This window comes from Aplosporella prunicola, assembly GCF_010093885.1.
Source record: "Aplosporella prunicola CBS 121167 unplaced genomic scaffold K452scaffold_26, whole genome shotgun sequence".
Lineage (NCBI taxonomy): Eukaryota > Fungi > Ascomycota > Dothideomycetes > Botryosphaeriales > Aplosporellaceae > Aplosporella > Aplosporella prunicola.
The window spans coordinates 209,319-222,735 of NW_022983554.1; the positions used below are offsets into that span (position 1 = coordinate 209,319).

A 13,417-nucleotide genomic window follows, 5' to 3' on the forward strand; every position below is an offset into this window, starting at 1 on the left:
TTCGAACTTAGGATTGCTCTTGTAGACCTGATCCTTCGGAGCAACCCATCCATCTTCAATGTGCTCTACATCTGGGGACCTAGGTCATTCCGCACATGTCGGTGCCCGCAGTCGATCATCTCCGCTCTCTTCCATCATCAGTCCATTTCTTTGTGACGGGAGTTTGGCTCCAACCTTTCAGGGTGAGCAAGGAAGAAGAATTGAACGATCCTGCTTGACTATTTTCCAGTCGCCTGGTACTCTCGCTGGAGCAGGATTGGGGCGAGACCGGATAAGATTTCGCAGTCCGCGTCTGGGCCCGAATGAGACATGGTAAGACTCTTGGATTGAAGACTCAAGAGCATGATTGCGATTTGGGAGCAACAAGAAGAGGGGAAGCAATCGCGCTACAGAAGGTGTTTTCCATGTTTCTTCAACTCGTGGTCCTGCCACCTCAGCTCCTCCAAGTTTCAAATAACTGTCTTATTCCACATATTTCTTTGTCTCTCCCAAGAATTTCATCTCGAAACATAATCTAAGCTCAAGCGTTACTAGCAGCCGCGTACGTAGGGTAGCTCAGCACCGTCGCAAATGCTTCCCTCCCCCATGAACTTTCCGGCACCGACCTCGAATCCAAAACTCGAGCGCGGTGCCGCTCCGCCACTCGTTTCCTCCCCTACCAGCCGAGACCAACCACACCATCCCCAACTAATCAACCAAACACAAAGACAAGACGTCCTCTCCAGCAGCAACAGCTCCATTCAGTATTTCTTAGTCTCCGCCATAGCCATGCCGCGGCAGGCACCAGCGACCCAGCTCTACCCGCGCGCCATTCTCTACTGCCTGCGCCTCTGAAGCTTCTGCGCCAATGACGCCGCCGGCCCAAGCCGCCCTGTCAGCGCCTCGAGCGATATCGTTGCTCATGGTGACCTTGGAGGGCTTCGGGATCTCCCTTTGCTCTTCCCCAGCTTGCGGTTCTTGCTAATGGCTTCCTCGCCGCCCGTTTTTTTGCGCTCGGAGCCAAGTCTAGATGTTACGGTGTTCGTGTGTGTGCTTCTTGTGCCGCTGCCGCGTGCGCTTGTCGGTGTTGAGAGGGTTTAGTAACGAGGATGACAGCTAGGTTGACTATCCGACGTCTGCACAGAAGGGATTAGACGTGAGTTTAGGAATAGAGGTTTTAGTGATGTCATGTCCATTGAGTGGCAGCAGATGCGAGCACAGTCTTGCCCAAACTAAGCTAACCAGACAAAATCACAGAAAATACAAAGCATGACACCGAATACCACCTAAGAGTAAAGAGAGTCCACTTCTGCAACATCCTCTCAACAACCACCGCCTTCGAAGCCAAACTCCCAGCTCACTGGCCAACCACAGTCCCGCACCCAGCCTCCGCCCCACGAAGAAGCACAAGCAGCCTTTCGCGCGCAGTACCATCAGCCACAGTCGCCAGCTTCTCGGCTTTGGCCACAGCTCTGAAAACCGTGGTCCAGGGAACAGCTGCGGGGGGGCCCATGCCGACAGTCTCGGAAAATCCCATTTTGCGTTGCGTTGTTCGAAAGTGGGATCTGCGAGGATTTTGTATGCGTAGTTGGTAGGCCGTGGCTAGCTCGAGCTGATGGCTTTGTGCCTTTGGGGGATGCTTCGGTGGTGCGAAGGCCGAAGATGGTGGGAGGAGAGGTGGTAGTGACTTTTGGTGGCTCTGGTGGGCATGAAGTATTGGCGGCGTTTCTGCATAAGGGCATTGTTGAAGGCGTTGTCTTTGTTGGTTTTGCAGAGGTGGGACAATGTCTTTGTGTGGTTCTGTTTGCGCCGTTTGGGGAGCTGAGACTGTTTCTCTCTTTGTTGTCGCCATTGAACCATAGTGTCTTGATCCTCTTCCTGTAATGGCGTTGTTGGCTTTCCTATGTACTCTTGCAAAGACTCATATGCTGCCAGTAGTACTGTTTTGTATAACGAGGGCGAGAGAGTAGCCCGGTGGGGGGTATTGGAATGGTGATGTCCGCGCTGGGCTTGCTAGCGATGAAGCCAACATGGAATGATACTGCCGTAGTATGCTTTGCATTGGTCCTTCTCGTCTTCTGGCGGGTATTGAACGTGGCCCTGTGTCTTAGAAGTTGCAAGGGGTGCATGGAGGAGAAAGACCCCTCAGCAGCGAGAGTCGTGGGCTCAATGGGAGGCCTCCGGTTATGCTGAAGAAGTAGAAGCCCACTTGCCGCGCGATAGGATGCCCCAAGTAGAGACAGTACGGGTTCCATCACTTGTAGGAAAGTCTGTTGTGCCTCCTGGCGAGGGGGAGGGCGAAGAATCTCGTGGTGGGCGTTACGGATTCGTGGATTTGGGCCCTTGGCCCTTGCTAGATAGTCGACCACGTGCAGTCGGCACTGTAGACTTGCGTCATACTGCGTAGTGATGGGGTACAGTGCATGGGCCGGCTAATTACCGGTCAGGTTCTCTCGCTTGTAGGTTTGGCGATAGGTGGCCTTCCTTAAGTTCATCCTTCCTTCTTCCTCCCTTCTTCCTCCTTCATCCAACAACTTCTTCGCAACCCACCTCACCAACCAACCTTCCTCACACCCCAACACTTAAATTAGTCCTACACACCTCCAACATGCCGGGACCCGATCGGAATCCTGTCATTCGCCAGGTCTTAAGGATCGTAGTAAGCTTCCATCTTCACTCTTGCTTGAATCTTCGCTGACTTCTCAATGAAACAGAGGGTGCGAAACATTGCGAACGGAACTTACACAAATAAGTACTACCACGTTCCACATTTGACGATTCGGGTGCAGACTTACACCCTCAACGGCTTTATGTACATGCTCGTCACGGTAAGCTTATTGGCAATTCCTAGATTGCTGTCCGGATTCGCTAACTGGTGTGTAGGCGCTGGACCCCTACCCAAACTGCGACCGTTGCTGGGACAAGTTCCATCACCCATATCAGTTCCCTGATTGCTACAAATGGGCTCCGGCTTTCTGTCAAGACCGTAGGAGCACACGCTGAAGGACTGCGAGGCTTTTCCAGCCTGCGACTACATCTGCCCGGCCTGTCCTGGATACTCATCTTCTTTGAGTTTGCTTGGCTCATGGTTGCATTGCTGCAACCTCACACGTCAGCTGGTGAAGTTGTCTCGGAGGCGCAGCCGCAATGTCTTGTCGCACGCTGACGACCACACGTTGGATGACTTGACCTTTCTTTTCTCTTACCCTTCCTCCAAGCTCTTTTCACCGTTGCTAACATGGACGCGACCTGACATGACTTCCTTTTTTTTTTTTTTTTGACAGTCACATTCTGAGCTTTTTTCTTTGTCTTTTCCTCACGAGTCTACGATAGCGGTTCCTGCCTTTGATGGGCTCAGCGGTTACTTCACAACCGCAAATTCTTTTCGGTCTCTCAACGATCATGACTTCTCTTCGGAACTTCACCACACCATCAGCATCGGGAAGCGTCAATCATGGGGTTACGTTCACACGGGAACAAAGATAAAAGAGCTTGGAAGACATGGGAACACTTGTTGCGAGGGACTTCATTTGCTTGCTCTGATTTGCACTTGCCACAGCTCGAGCTTTGGGTACATCCATCCGTAGCATAGTAATGAATCCTTCCCCCTCTTAGGCCGCTGGCCATTCGACAATCCGGTGACGCCGCCAGCCTCGCTCCACGTCATCCCGGTCCAACTCATCGGTCTGCTCTGCATTGCACCACCTTCTTAACACCTTCACCATCAATTTCTACGACATCGGCCTTTCATCATCCATTTTACACCTTCGACCTTCCATCATCAATTTCTCTTTTACTCTCTTTCATTCACTCTCTGGTCGACGAAGGGAGATTACCTTGAAGCTCATCACCACACCACCAGCTGCTTAGAGAAGACGAATACGGCACAACTGTTGGAATATACGAGAATATGCACATCAAGAAACTCAAGTTCTCTACACGTGGAGTTGCCGTCAGATTCTCTTCCTTGCGGGCTAGTTCTTGCAAAGCGGAAAGAGCATCCTTCTTTGTGATACGCAGTAAGTTGACACATCCTGGAGCGGCAAGCCCGAATAGATAGCAGTCAGAAACTGACGGAAGCGGAACTTAGTTTCTTCGAGTTTGTCGGTGCCTGGCTGAGGCCAGTCGATACACACTGCGAGCTCTCCAAAAGACAATGAGGGAACGCTCTCCGTCGCTGTTTTCCAAGCAACTCATCAGTCTCCAGCGACAAGTCGACACTCCTCAGTACATACAAACCGATCCCATGCGACATTCTCTCCTTCTCCCGACTATTCACACTACAAGGAATCCAGGGAATTCAACAAGCGTATCAAGGAACTCAAGGAATTCAACAAAGTCCGCGGACAATCACTTGAACACCAAATGCGGCCGTCAATCTTCTACCTCGGATACTCTCTGACTGCCGTGCCCGTCGAACCCATATTCTACAACTCCGCCCTCTTCGACGCGGTCATCATTTTCATCCCGGAGACGTTCCACATCACGGTCATCCCTGTCGCCGACGGTATCTACTTCACCGTCAACTTCTTGTCTGCGGCCGGCGCCGACCATCACCCCTCCCGTCTCCTTACAGACCATGTCCGCGAACGGACAAACAGACAGACAAACAGCCAAAAACCATCTCTCAAGGATGAAGCTACCATAATTGCTTCCTCCACCTCTGGCTCCTCCTCCTCTTCCTCCTCCTCCTCCGCCTCTGGCGCCTTCGCCGCCTCCGCCATCGTCGCCATCAGCGCGGCCGCCCCAGTCTTCCCCCCTCTCGCGTTCTTTGTTGCCTCGAGCAGCAGCAACAGCAACAGCGACAGCGACAACAACAGCGCTAACAACAGTGCCAACAACAGCGCCAACAACAGCGCCAGCGGCAGCAACAGCAGCTCCCGCGCTTCATCCTCCTCCTCCTCCACCTCCTCCTCGGCCTCGGCGTCGGCCTCTGCTCCCGCAGCCGCCGACGCCGTCGCCAACTCCATGGTCGAGGGCGTCGCCTTCCCTCTCCAGTCCCTCATAGGCAACGCGGGTGAGGCCGCGAGAGCCCGCCGCGACCGCGCCGTCGCCATCACCGCTGCCCCTGCTGCTGCCCCCCCCTCCTGCTGGCTGCTCCTGATGCTGCTTCTAACAGCGGCTCCGGTGCCAGCACCACCAACACCACCAATACCACCGATGTCGCCGACGCCGTCATCATGGAGCCCGCTCTGGCTCCCGCTCCTACCGTTCCTGCTCCTGCTCCTGCTCCATGGTGGCTCCGGTGCCGGCACCACCACAACCACCGACGCCGCTCCTGCCACCACCACCAACACCACCACCACCACTTCCGCTTCTACCACCACCACCGCCCCCGTCAACGACCTCTTCTACAGACCCGCAGACCACCGACACCATGGATCAACCTGTAAGTCGCCTTCTTCTTCTCTTTTTTCCTAACCACAGTGTTAGACTATCAGGCCATATTTCTTCATGCATTATCCTCTATATTCACTTTACTTTTTCGTTGTTTCAACACCCTGCTATCCCCTGCTACTTTCTACTAGCGAGCACATGACTGCTCTGCCTCTTCATGTATATAAAGCTCGCTACTAGCTACTCATTTACAATCAAGCCGCGTTCTCTCTTCACTCGCACGGTTTCAACCATTCAATCCAACACACAGCTTTGATAGACTGACTCATTTACATAGCCCTTATCCGTTAGCGTTCACACCACGCTTAACTCTAAGTCTAAGAAACTTCCTCCCGCATTTGCCTGCCGCCTCACGCGTGCTCCTTCTTCCACCTGAAGCTTGCACTCTTTCCCCACCTCCGCCGCGTCATTCGCCTCAACATCGACCTCTACAAGTACCTCCGTCATCTGACCGTGCCCGCCTTCGCGGACAGCAGCAGCCGTCAGCAAAGAAGGGCAGGGTCAGGAGGCGGAGGTATATGTAGAGGTTGGTGTTGAGGGGGAGGACTGTGTTGTTTGGCGTTGGGGTTGCAGATGTGTGATTGTTTAATTTTGGGGTGGGTGTTCTTTTGTATTGGAATTTGTTGAGGATCGAATGTTTTCGTGTTCGGGTTTTTGAGATTTTTAGAGAGTTGGAGGATATGGGGTTTAGGGGTTTTAATCGAGGACGGAAGCCGAAGTTTGCGGTGGACGGTCGACGTTTAATAAAAGTTTGTTCTCTTTCTCCTGCTTTTCCCGTCATGGTGATCGGTCTTGCTTACAGTCTGCCGCTTTGAGAAATGTATAATTGTTTTGCTTAGACTAATGCTGCAGTCTGCCGGCTCCGGAGAGGGTTTATTTAGCTTGGCGGCCTTGAGGAAAAGGTGCGCCGCGCGCGCTCTTTGCTTTTTATGGTTACAAGCAACTTGTTTTCCCGATGTAAGCGCAACACAGCACGTCTGTCGCAATACTACAATACTTAAAGTAATAAAGGATCAAAAATCAAAGGATCAAAGGGGCATGACCCCACGTTATCTAGTTCTTTGTCCTTTTAGCCTTTTCAATTTCCAGTGTTTGCCCCTCTGAACATTATCCCCTGTTCTCTATCTACGCTTTATCACGCCTTCTCGAGAGTATAATACTGGCTTTCCTCCCTCGTTAATACCCTAGCAGGCAGCTACCAGCCCACCAGCTCGCCACAACTTTTTATGCGCCCGCATACTACCACTTCTGCTTCTAGACATGCGAACAAAGAACTCGAGGATATAGCGTTTGCTATAAAAGTATAATGATTAAGGCTTCCGCTTCCTTGCATAGCGTAGCAGTCTTAGAGTACTTATTATTCACTCTCAGCAAACTACGTCGTACAGCTTCTTCCAGCAGCATCAAACGCGTATACGTCGTTGTATATACTTCCGAATACTAGCTCTGTCGAGTAGTTCGCGGCAAATTTTTTTAAAATAATCTATAAGACAAGCCTACATCAGCAAAAGGTTCTTCGAAGCTAAACCTCAAGCGGTTGCACGTAGCAGCATTATAGCAGCCGCTCCTTTGGCGGCCTTAGGGTTTGGCATAACTAGAAACGAAGTAGCTCGAGCGGATGATAGCATGTTAAGGATAAGTTTGTCTTGGTGTAGATAGTATGCTTTGAAAACGCGTCCGCTCTTGCCGGGGGAGTCTCTCTATCCTCGTATAGCTTAACACTTTAAGACTGCCTAGAGGTAGGTGCGGCTCGTCCTAATCTTTTCTAGGGCCAGAATTGCGTGCAAGCTGCGGTAGCAGAAGGTCGAGAAAGGCCCTAAGAATACTTTCAGGTTTTTCCTAGCTGGAAACATGTAGTTACAGCGCCTCCTGTGATGGTATTGGGGGCTGTAATCCTCTTCTAGTTGGAACCGCGAGGATGTTGCTGCTGAAGTTCGTCCGTGGCTGGTCGAGCGTAGCTGGCAGCGTACTAGAAGGAGTGCTTGCGGCTGGTGATGATTTGGTCCGTATGGAGAACGTGGGGTGCTTGGGCCAGACCGCGCATCAATTCGGGACGTCGTGGTCGGTTGTGAGCGATGACTTAAGGGCCAAGTCATGGTGAGGGCGATCGACCATCATGAGAGCAAACTCTAGGTCTTCTGTTGTGGGATTTCTGTTGCTCAGCTTTCTGTGTAGGCTTCTGAAAGCGCCCTTGTTTGATCAATTCTTGATAGTCTGCGAGGCTGTGGCTTCTCGAGTTGTGTTTCAATAGACTCCGATGGCTGTGTGGTGCTGATGAAGGTATTGTAGGCTTTATGGTGGGCGAAGTATCTAAGGCAGTACTTGTAGCATAGATATTTTTGGATAAATGCGGATTATTAGGCTGCACGTGTCTGGAATACGCCTGCGAAGGCTTTCTGGTGATGTAGAGGCGGATCGGTAGTGCAGTTTGGGGGCCACAGACATCCTCAGGAAGCTAGGCTTCTTGTCCTATTGGCTGATGTCGGTAGAGTCTGCGTGCTGGATGTCGCAGTAGTCGTCGCCAATCCCGGTGTTGGCCTTCGATTGTTGCTAAGGAATTCGTCTATTTATTGTCACTGCTTTTCTTAGCTTTTATGTGTGGTCGGCTTCATAGAATATTACTACGTCCCTGGCTGGCCTTTGTAAAATTGGAGTTGCTCCTGCTGGCCGTTATTGCAGCACTATAGCGGAGGCGTTGAACGAGTCCCGCTCAGATTGGGTTTTAAATAGGCAAAAGCGTAACACTGGGAAAAGGCCGTCTTCAAAGATCCCTGTTGACAGGTTGGAAAAAGGCGTTGGGACTTGCATTGGCCGCAAAGCCGGGGTGAGTCTATTCGCGGCTGTCGAAGTTTTGAGCTGGGGGCTCTGAGGCGCCTGTCGGGGCTCCTATCGGGGCTTCCAGGCCTTCCAGCCTTCCGACTACCCCCCAAGCCGCTCCCAACATGCGGAGACCCCTGAAAATCAACGCGATGCAGCCACAACGAGGCATAGAATCAGTTTCATATCCTTGAGTAACTAAGAGATGAGCTTCCTATTGCTTTTGACGCCGTGACCGACAACTCCAGGCATCAGTGAGGCGTATCATGCGCCTGCAAGCACATAGAGCGTCCCATGGCGACCCCTAGGGATGACACTGTTTCCAGAACAGTACTAGCGTGCTCGCTAGTCCCGCACAACGTCCACAGCAACGCCCTCCCCCTTCGACATTCTCTCTCCAAAAACAACACTCCCCCACCGACCGCGACCGCAGGCAACACAACCTCATCGCGGCTTCTTTTGAACGTGCCATCGACGCCTGTTGCCTGCGAGTCTTCGCGATGCTGAGCTTTCATGCTGGCTCGTCTTCTCTCGTCGGCGAAGTGCCTGTCCTTCACCTCATGGCTGAATGTAAGTCGACCTCCTCTGCCCATGAGCAGCTTGACCCTGTCTCCGGCCACCTTCAAGCCATCCTTACTGACTTCGCTCAGGTATTTCAGCAGCGCGCTTCGCTGCGGATAAAGTACAACTGCATTTGAGCTCCCTCCTTTGACCGCGAACTTCTTGGAGGCCGTTCGGCATGCGGCTCAATTCTTGTAAATAAATCATGCTTGCGTGTCTCCTTACCCCTCGCATTCTCCCTTAAACCCTTTTCAGGCTTTCCCTTCGCTGTTTTCCCACCGCTTCACTGCTTTACTCCGTGAGCTTTTCCATGGCTGACGGTATTCTCTCGCAGGAACTTCGCTTCGGGATACACTCCAAGCATTATCCTTATGCCAAGTCAGACGTTCTCGACCTGACTTGAAGCTCTCGCGCTCTTCCTTATCATGAGCTCCTCCACTTCTACCTTGGCACCGAGCCTACCGTCCTCTATCCGCGGTCTCACCTGACCCTCCCTCCTTCGCATACCTTCGAGTGCGGTGAAAGCGGCCGAAGCGGTGGCGTGGCCATGGGCACATGACATTATACTGGACCGGTGGTGGAGACTATACTGAGGCCAACGGGCATTAGGATGGTCATGGATGATGGCAATTCGAGTCTGATGCCGACTTTGATCACGGTCGGTCACATATCACATCATGGTAAGCTTCTTTTTCAATTCTCTTTTGACTTCTGACTTGACACTGACATGTCCACAGGGCCTGAACATAAGTCATTATGGCACACAAGCTCCACAACTACGTGTGGGCGCATCCGTTCAGGCAGCTAGGGGCAGAGACTAACTCTGTTGGTTTTCCAATGTGTTTTTCTCTACTTAGCCGCCGAGATCAACTGGGCCATATATGGTCAGCAATCACTTTGACAGACTGCAAAGTCGGAAGACAATGGTTGCCAGGCGTGCTCTATGGCTTACATTGTGGGTTGGCCAAGGTTAATGGTCAATACTCGAGGACACAAAAAAGATTAGCAGTGGCGCTGGGGAGTATTCCCTCCGCCCTGGCCTTCGGGTCTCGACAGGAGGTAGGATTCCCCAACCCAGTCCCCTTGGCTCTCGGGCCTTGCTGGGTTGGGATTTGTGGTTCTGGGGGGACTCTTTGAGTCAAGAGCACGAGATGTTAGTGCTCTGGCGTTTCAGAGGCTGACTGGCTTCATTCAGTGCCTAACCTGTCTTACTGCACGCCTAGATTAAACTCCGCCTTAGCCTTCGAGCGTTGGAAGCATCTTATTTTACACTTACCTTCGTGGTGTAATGGGCTGCAGCCTTTTTCTGACGAACCCCGTTGACTTCAGTTGACTGTGGGATCGGATGATGAAGTGGATACATATTTTCTTTCTTGTTCTATCAGACTCCCCTTTATACCCTACCTCTACCCGTCAGCTTCGCCTTCACTTGTTCTTCATCTCCCTTCCGCTTTCTGGCATTGGGAAGCAAGCACGCATCCAAGACACGGCCTGACAATCTCTGTCCGAGATGCCAGCCAACCTCTTGCCCACCGGAACTTTTCCTACTTCCAACATCTGTGGCGAGCCATGCGTGCTTTCGCTTCCTTCCACAACGGAATACGTCGATGATAAAAAAAAAAGGTCAAAGGTAAGTTCCGCAAGCTACTAGTGTCCTTCGATCACCAGTAAAGCCCAGCTAACTTCGCTAGTTTGATTAAAAATGCTTTCAGTCAGTTGCCTAGGCACCACCAGGCCGTCCAGTGTCCCGACTTTCTTTTATTATTTTTCTTATGTCACTTTCTTTCATCTTCCCCTTTCCGGCAGCTACTTGTGGCCACTGTTATGGAAGAACAGTGGCCTTTGTTAAGATGCCTAGATCAAATTCTTTGCCGTTAAAAAGTCGAAGTCTAGCCTGTCAGACTGAAAAGTCGGGGTCCATAAGGTTTTGACGTGCTCAACGGCAAACAGGTGGATTCGGATGGCGGGAAGGTCCCCTGCATGATCAAGATACAAGATGAAACGCGTAAGTCCTGGAGCTGTCGTTCTTTCCTCCCTTCGGGGTCGTCAGATTGGCAACTTCAAGGCGTTCTCAGGACCGAGCACGAGATGTTAGTGCTCCTTCCTGTGAATTGCCTCTCTTTTCCCACCTTCGTCTCTTTTTCACTTTCTTTCTTTGCAATACACTTTCCCTCGGCATCAACTTCCACAGGCCACTGCGCTAGTCCTTGCGGTGGCATGACAATGATGCCAAGATCAACTGCCATCCCCAGTATGATCAGACATACTGGAATCAAAATGGCCTGTCAGACTGGAAAGTCGAGGTCGAAGCGTCTTGTGGCGCTGATGGGATTTTGATGTGCTGGACAGCAAACAGGTGGGAGTCGGTATATGCAGACAGATCTTTTCTCAACCCAGGATGGGGTCAAGTTGTCCTCCCTTCGGGGTCGTCAGTTTGGCTGCTTCCCGGCATTTGATCTGTCTTCTATCCTTGGGATAGACTGATAGATCTGGGCCAAGCACGAAATGTTAGTGCTTCTTTCTGAACGTCTGCGAGACTGGGCGGATGGCATACGCGGACTTTCATATCATTTGGAAGTCTTCTGTCCCGCCCAAGAACAACGTCTGTTTCGTATAGGTGGCCTTCAACTCGATTGGAGTGCCATTACAAAGAACAGTACATGCCTTCTTTGGCCTTCTTCCGGTCGGACTTCAAAAGACCAGTAAGTCATCCCCCGTCGCTTCTTCTCCCCAGACATGATGAAAAACCAAACTGTCTGAGATTGTATCAAATCCTCAAGGAGTGAGGCTGTAGCAAGCTCCTTCTGATGAAACAAACAGTGCAGGGGTCTGATTGTCTGTTGTCCACTACTGTTTTTAACAGCTCCTCCCGAGATATCGCTGACTATCATGATCCTAGGTTTTTATGGGTTCCGACAGGAGTGGAGAACCTGCCACTGGTTTACCGCCAGCTGGACGAACCAAAGGGTGATCCAGCATGATCTCCTCCATCATCTCCCTCAGCATTTCCTCCAGCATCGTCTCCATGATGTGATTGCTGTCGCGTACAACAAAGGTATGTTTCTATTTGCTTTCCTTTCCACGCAAGACATGATGAAAACCCACTTACCAACGATGATCGGACTGGCGTGCCTGTGGACGGCTTTGAGGGACGATCGTCAATCATGCTTGCACGCGCACGGGACGTTTGAGATGGTTTCGAGGGATGAACGTCACGACCATGCTTCCCTTTCCCCGTTTCTCTCTTCCTGTATGTCGTATACGCGACCTTGAGATCGTTTCGAAGAACCGTCGCGGCGTGCTCGCATGATCTACGTGACTTTGAGGCCTCTGCAGGTATCACAACTGGCGAAAAAACCTTTTCTGAGGATTGCACAGCATCTCAGATTCTGCAATATATCTTTCTTGGGGATATGCTAACATCTTGGAAGTTGCAGTAGGCTCTTTGTCGGGCACTTTCTTTGTTCAAGAGACTTTGCGAAGGCAAACTCTTCGACTGTCAAACGACAGAAAGTTGCCTGACGGCACACTCTCCCCACAAGTCTTGCTGGGCACATGTCCCGCTCCCTCAGCACTACAAAACGTAAGTACGCGCCCAAACCCTTCCCTTTCATTCCACCTGCGACAATGATAATACCATTACACTTGGCTAAAGGTTCCCTTGTGGGTTCCGATGTTATCCTGGGGTCCCGCTATGGATTTCGTATGTTATTCTGGTGTTTCTCTATGGGTTTCTGGCCCTACCCCGGGGAGTGCCTAATGACCGAAGCCGGGCACCTGACTTTCCGCGCATTCCTTACTTCCCACCGCTCTGAACGTATTGGTTGCGGACTTTGCTAATGATGCCTGTCTTAGGATCGTTTCCATCGAAAATATCGCTTCACTCCGCGGTGGCTTGCAACTTCATGGAGATTCGAGACTGTACTTGGCAAGTTCTCCCCGCTGTTTCCTGCAAAGCACCCGCTTCCAGAAATGATGAGAGCACGTGTGGCAACGCTGATACGATGCTCTACCACACCTGACCTATCCGAGTGGCGTTTTGTGGGTTTCTTATCCCGCGACACCGATGCTGATACAGAGCTCCTGATCTCCTTCTTTCCCTACCACTTCCTCCAATCTAAACATTGTTTACAGAGACTGGCTAACTACCTTTCCACACTAGGTCTTTGCCGTCTTTCCCTCCGTTGGCTCAAGTTCTTCTCCGGCTATCACGCCTCTACCGTAGGTAAACCCATCGTCTGTTGCTTCTTTTTATCTCCTCTAACCCTTCATGATGATCCCCAAATTGCATTTAGTATGCTACAGATCCTCTTCTAGATGTCATCTAGACTATGGACCTGGATGATTTCAATGAGCTATCTGATTCTCTCCTACATCCCACCGTTCCGTTTTTTCGCGTTTGCATGGGATCGCTGGCTAACTTTCAGAGCATTGTAGGCATCCCGCCCGGGACGAGTGACCGCTATGGAAGCTTCTGTGACGGCCTCTGTCATGGCGACCGGTTTGACGTTTGCTGCAGTGTCCGACCGGACAAAGGATGAGGTTCCGTTTGTGCCGCTGTCCGCTGCCTCTGATATGTTCACCCAAAAATCACAATCGCTTGAAAGCGATCTATTTGCCTTTACTCTGGAAGAATCTATTTTGGTCAAGCTGAATGGAAGTG

General features: G+C 51.4%; 1 protein-coding gene and 1 pseudogene across 2 annotated transcripts; one reads left to right on the forward strand and one right to left on the reverse strand.

The window, feature by feature from the left end:
* Window positions 1-4,126: 4,126 nt before the first annotated feature.
* K452DRAFT_339557 lies at window positions 4,127-5,494 on the forward strand (annotated as a pseudogene; the record flags this gene model as incomplete). The annotated part of the gene is made up of 1 exon: window positions 4,127-5,494. A coding segment is annotated over one exon (1,274 nt), but the record flags the coding sequence as incomplete, so codon positions are not given.
* A 226-nt stretch (window positions 5,495-5,720) lies between these two features.
* K452DRAFT_291242 (uncharacterized protein) lies at window positions 5,721-6,278 on the reverse strand. The gene has a single exon (XM_033541136.1). The coding sequence runs from the start codon at window positions 6,155-6,157 to the stop codon at window positions 5,792-5,794; it is 366 nt and encodes a 121-aa protein (XP_033393599.1). The 5' UTR covers window positions 6,158-6,278; the 3' UTR covers window positions 5,721-5,791.
* Window positions 6,279-13,417: the final 7,139 nt, after the last annotated feature.